This window comes from Centruroides sculpturatus, unplaced genomic scaffold, assembly GCF_000671375.1.
Source record: "Centruroides sculpturatus isolate CEXI.00-Female unplaced genomic scaffold, Cexi_2.0 scaffold628, whole genome shotgun sequence".
NCBI classification, from domain to species: domain Eukaryota; kingdom Metazoa; phylum Arthropoda; class Arachnida; order Scorpiones; family Buthidae; genus Centruroides; species Centruroides sculpturatus.
This window is the reverse complement of record NW_019385010.1, coordinates 217,745-224,235: the sequence shown is the minus strand read 5'-3', so window position 1 is coordinate 224,235 and position 6,491 is coordinate 217,745. Positions and strand designations below refer to the sequence as shown.

Sequence of the window (6,491 nt, the reverse complement as noted above, 5' to 3'; positions counted from 1 at the left end):
ATATTAATATAAATTAAACAATGTTTTCTTCGTCATCACTAAAAACACTATTAATTAACCGAGAGCGTTTTCTTTTTGGCAAATTATCCTTATCCTCTGAGCATTTTTCTGCATTATCTTCAGATCCATGCTTTACCTTTTGAGAAAAGTATGTAATTTTAGATTGCTTGCTTCTAGTTAAAATATCTTTATAAATTTCCTTATATGGTGTTAAGCACTTATGAAGAATAAAGCAAGTATGGAATATGGGAAAAATATCTGGCAACATCAGAAGAAGAAGCGTCGCGATCTGGCAACATTGAAACAAATTTCGAGAAGGATCATGTGTATGGACAGAACGCGAGAAAAGAAAATTTACATACTTAAGTACTAATAGTTCACGAAAATAATAATTTTCGTGAACTATTATTACTTAAGTATGTAAACCTGTAAAAGTATTTGAATATCTTGATTCAATCCTTGCTGTCAAACTTTCTGTTTATAATCTAATAGTCATTTCGATATACGCCCCCCATAATAAAAAAGATTCCATTTTTAAAATTTTACATAGATATCTTATTTCTCTCTCTGAATCCCAAAATATTAAAATTATCTTATGTGGAGACTTCAATATGCGTAACATCTCTTGGAATTCTAATGGCCCATATTATTCTTCTATTGACCCGACTGAACAATTTTTCCTTCATGAAATTTTCTATTTTTTTCAACTTAAACAGGTAATCCTTTTTCCATCTCGTATTAATAATTTTCTTGATCTTGCTTTTACTTATAATTGTGTTGTATCTACCAATTACGCTCAGGGGTTCAAATCTGACCATAATGCAATATGTCTAGATGTCTTATTAAATACCAATAAACAGCAATCTGCCAAGTACATTAATATTCCAATTTGGGCCTCATTCAATGGCACAGAGGCCTCTAAAATCCTTTGCTCCATTGATTGGACCTTCCTCAACTCGCCTATTTCTCCTCAGAAACTTACTGATAAAATTTACAACTTGANGTAGGGCATGGAAGATGGCTAGTGACTCTGCTTGGTTAGCAGTGCAGTGTTCGCCAAGTTTGTACTGCACCTGGTATAAATTCCTTTTGTTGTAGGTGACCACCATTGAGCACCCAACGCCTTTGTCAGACTTGGATCCGTCCGTGAAGATGTGGATCCCGTGGGGGTGTAATTTTCCTGAAGATTAATTTGAGCGTCGATAGTAGTTTTTGGGTGGAATGCATGCGGACGAGGGAGGTAGTCCAGGCTGTGCTGCTCGATGTGGTTGGCAAGCAAAGCTGCTTCCCTGTAGACCCCGATTCCTGTGGTGGGTTGTCAAATTCCTGCCTACTGATTTGATGAGTTGCCATCTTGTAATGATTGTACTTCCAGACTCTTTCTTTTACTATAAGATCAATGGGGATGATGTTAGCGATGGCGAGTAAGGCATCAGTTGGAGCGGTTTTGTAGGCTTTCGTGATGGAGATTGCAGAAAGTCTCTGAGCCGATTGCAGTTTTCTTTTGATGTGGGTTTTCCCCACGGAGTTTCCCCATAGTTCTGCGCCATAGAGTAATATTGGTTCCACAACCGCAGTGTATAGGAGTCTAGAAGTGTCACTCCCATAACCCCAGCGGTTCCTGACAATGGAATATACGTGAATACCAGTAAATCGAATGAAGATAGAAATTAATTGATCTGTAGAAATCCATTAGATATTTTGGGGTGGATTTCGACACAATCGAAGTTTGCAGTATATAAAATGTAACTGCCGAGTTTCGTAGCAATTGGTCGAACGGCCGAGACGTGTGTACCAAACAAACATCCAAACAAACAAACATTCTCATTTACACATATAGATATTCCATAGAAAGATGTATTTTTATTCTAATTGCATTTCCGGATAAGCTAGTATTTATCGAGGAGAACTAATAAAACCAGGGCTGTGGAGTCGGAGTCGGAGTAGGAGTCGGAGCCGTGGAGTTTTGGTGTTTTGGCCGGAGTCGGAGTCGTCAAAAAATCCGCCGACTCCGACTCCCTTTTTACTTACCAACTTGTTATGTATATGAAACGGAGTCGGAGTCGTAGTCGGATGGTAAGAAAAAGTCGGAGTCGGTAAATTTTTACGCGACTCCACAGCCCTGGATAAAACGAATTCCAAGATTAGATAGAAGTTTAAAAAAAACAATTGCACAAATATAAGAGATTTTATAACCAAACAACGTGTAAAATAAATTATGTATAAAAGGAAAAGTTTTAATTTTTCCCTTCTAATAGTTGATGGATGGAGGATTTCCAAGTATCGTTGGGAGTATTGGGTTTCTGACGAATAGTGACTGGAGAATTATACAACAGCAATGAAGGTAGTTAGACATATCAATTTCCTCCTTGCAAACATCATACGAAAGATCCACTTCCACCACATGCGCTTAGAAATAGGAATGAATCATCATGGTAATTAGTTGCAGATGTCACGTCATTTTGACGTCATGTAATTAACCTAAAGGTAGTGTTTATAGCTGCCATGTTTGAACTGTGAAAGTCATCTTATAGATGTGGAAGACATTTTAAAATTTTACGAAGGTAAAAAAGGTAAAGATTATTATAAACATTTTATACAACAAATAATTGAAATTTATCAATAAAAATAATCTCTGCCGTTTCTTTTTCCAAAAATAATTCCATTTTTATTTCTTTGTACGAGAAAGTCATGTTTTCATGGGACCAGCCATAATGAATTAACACATAGCTCAACAGCGAACTAGCTGGCACTTCCAGCTTACTAGTTCCATCAAAAATGACGTCACATAACAAAAGTAAATGCCGTAAAGCGCGGCACTCGGACGAAAGTATACAGGTTGAGCGTGCTGTAGTAACATTAACTCAGACGTAAACGCCCCTTAATTAATTATCAAATTAGCGCCGAACGCCATCTTGGTTATCAAGTGAGTGTTCTACTGTATATTTACAGAAATAATATAAATTAATTAATTGCAAATGTCTATACTTTATCTAATCTTAAATTTCTGTTTAGTGATGTTGATTTGGTCCCTGGAAGCCGTCACGTATATATGTTTACGACAGACAAAGATCTTGGAAATTTTAAATCTGTTTCAATAAGTTGGAAACCTCATCTTGGCGACTTTATCAATCCTTTTAATTGGCTTAAGACTAAGAAAATTAATATCAAATATGTTCAATTAGTTCCTATGAACGTTATCCAGAAAGAGTGAGTTATTTTGTTTATAAAAAATAATAATAATATTCGTATTAATGATTCATAACAAGACCATANTGTTAAAAAAGTATATGGAAAAATAAAAATCAAGTTTAAGTCATTTTATTCGACTTTACGTCTGTCCGCCACAAATATTGAAGTCGTAATATCACTAGATAAACGTTTAAAGCACATAAAATCATATTAAAATATATACAAGTATGTACTGTATTTACAGTACACGCATTCGTAAATTTAGATTACTTTTTTTGTACTATATTAAAAACTAAAATTTATTTGTTTGTAAGCTTAAAATAGATTTTTATTAACCATATATTATTAAAAATGCATTAATAAATAAAATACAGAACCGGAAATGGAAATTTACGGTTTAGCCTAGTGATAAGTAGATTCGGAGACAAGTAAATTCGACTTACGTCGTTTTTCGACTTACGTCGTTCTCCTGGAACCAATTACCGACGTAAGGCGAGGTATACCTGTATTTCTTTACTACTTTTTAACGGGTATGTACTTGATGTTTACTTATTATTATTATTATATTTTGAAATATTTGAAAAGTATCGTTATTAATACAGATTTTACAGTGGTTATTAAGCTACTGTAATTTGTTAATCTTAAGATTTGATATTTTATAATTTTAGCAAAAAAAATAAATTTTATTTCTACTTTTAAAGGTTATTCATGGACAGGACGAATGCAAAATTGAAAGTGATATTAATGCCGGACTTGCTAAATTGTAAATAATATAGAATATATTTTTGTATATTAATTAATTAGATGGATTTTTTTATAAAACACAATTTGAATAAGGCATATAATTGTGAAAATTATTTAAAGGTTGCCGTTTTTCTATTGTAAACATATCAAAAATTCGACTGTAGTAAGTTAATACAGGATAATGGCGCAAATATGTATTATTGTAACAAGCATTACAGAAGGTCTCTCGTCGCAGTTACTTTTCGTTTTGTCCATAAAAATGACATTTATGCTTATATCATAATACGGCAGAGAAATAAAATAATTAAATTATTCACTTATTCTACGAAGAAATTATGCGTCAATAATTAACGCGTAAATCTGTGCTCCAACCCTACAACTCCCAGATAATTGCCTACATATTACATAAGTACTTACAATTTACAATTAAATAGCTACTAAACATCACTTTAGACACTGTCGAATAAAAGTATTTTCATCAATCAACCGGTAAATTGTTTTACATAGTCTGGTATAAAGATTTAAAAGAATTGAAGTAAATTATTACATCTATCAAACGAGTTTCATTAAAGTCGCAACTCAATTCATTTTCATTACTTAAAACGTAAAAATCATTTTCTGTAAACGTCAAATTTATTTATTCGTAATCTAATTAAAACAGTAAATACTGTAATTTTAATTTCATAAAATTGATTTGGATATGAAATATAATTAAGATTATTTTTCAAAAATATAACAAGACACTTAAATAATGAATTTTAAAAGGATTTTCTTGGCCTTTGGCATTCGATGATTCAAATTCGCGCCATTCTGTATCAGTGACGTAATAAAATTCGGATTTAACAAAAATTTCGGAATTAGACAGCTCCGTATTTCCAATCTTGACAAATATAATAACGGATGACTGCTTAGGTATAAAAATTGGATTTTCCAATTCAATGTTTCCAGTTTGAGAACACTTTGTAGTGTCATCCATTAAGTTTACTTCTCTCCCTGAAAAAATGACATCCGTTACAACAGGAATCCGATTTGGCATTTCGTGAGTTATTGGAAGGACAAAATTAATCAGAAAACTGTCTTCCTCTGCATAAAATTCGCATTGAAATGTTTGCGATTTAGTAAATTTAATTCGTTTTTCTGCGTGAACGAAGCGTTTATTGACATAATGAATCAGCGAATCGGGATTCGTATTCCTCCGAGGGTTTGGATTTTTGCAAATCGTTGGAGGAAGCTCATATTCTGGGGGGAAAAAACTTGAACGGATTGCCGTCATTTCCTCTTCTGTCAAAATATTTTTTTTAAATACAGAACTTTCTAATATATTTATATCCACGCTCAGGAAACGTATCATGCGTAGAAAAGGTTCCATACGAGCACGAATTCGCTGTAATCTGGTGACTTCTGTAGATTTTGCGGAACTATTGCGACTCTGTTCTTCTAATTCCCTTCTTTCTACCCATCTTAATAAAGCAAAGAATAGCTTTTCTTCTCGAAGAATTGCATATATTGGCCGTGAAACGAATCGTAAAACTGTTATTTCTTTGCAAAGAAGAAAACTTTCTGAATCGAGTATTTCGTCACAAAAGACGTCAAAATGTTGCCAGCATCGAAATTGGATGATTTCATCGCCGTTTTCGCATGCAAATTCGTAGATAAAACATACATTTTGATTGTTGATTTGTTGTAAAATGTAATTTCTGCAGATTGGCAGGATATCTTCTATTTTGAAATCTTTCCCAAGTTTATATATTTCCAGACTAGTTCCCGTAGATGTCAAATGAAGCTGATGTGTTTTCAAATAGCTGTAAAAATTGCAAACATTAATACTGTATTTGCATTGTTTTTTATTTACATTGCAGAACTTACTTTATAAACTCTTGAAAAGAGAGCATCGTGCATTGTAAGTGTAACGGTGACGAGGACAAAGAGTAAGAAGCTATTAATTCGTTCAAATGCTCACAGCGTGTCTCCAAGAATGATTTACTTACTGAGACTCTATAATCTATAAACTGGATTTTAACAAACTCTTCGGAAACATTTTCCATAGTTAAATATAACAATCGCAGAAGCGATTAATAATGTAAAATAACAATATTGGTTTAACAATTTAATAATTCATTAATTAATTAAACCGTTGTAAAAATTAGAACTTTGTAAATTAATTTTACTAAAAATTAAAAGAAGTGTTCGTAAAGAAAACAAATATAGTTTAAAGTTTAGTAAAAAGAAAATATTATTTATGTAAATTTTTGTGTAAGTAATATACATACTGTATGAAAAAATTGTGTTTTATATATATATATACAGTAGATCCCCCTATAAGACGGTAGATACGTTCCGTTTTTTATGAATCAATTTTGTAGGAATCACAGCCAATCACAGCCCGACACTTGTGAAGTTTACGGACTACGGCTGTTTGAAAGGTTTTCTTCCATAAAATTAATCGATTCTAGACTAATCCGACTCAATATTTCCAAAACACATATATTTTTTTTGGAAATAATCCGTATAAACTACGCTATAAACAAAAAATTGTAGGATTACTTACCGAGTGT

At 32.7% G+C, this 6,491-nt stretch overlaps 1 protein-coding gene across 1 annotated transcript; it reads right to left on the bottom strand.

Annotated features, from left to right (window-relative positions):
• Window positions 1–4,583: 4,583 nt before the first annotated feature.
• On the bottom strand, window positions 4,584–6,035 carry LOC111633356. The gene is made up of 2 exons (XM_023377911.1): window positions 5,803–6,035; window positions 4,584–5,738 (listed from the first exon to the last, which is right to left on the bottom strand). The coding sequence occupies exons 1-2, from the start codon at window positions 5,979–5,981 to the stop codon at window positions 4,661–4,663; spliced, it is 1,257 nt and encodes a 418-aa protein (XP_023233679.1). The 5' UTR covers window positions 5,982–6,035; the 3' UTR covers window positions 4,584–4,660.
• Between the last annotated feature and the right edge of the window lie 456 nt (window positions 6,036–6,491).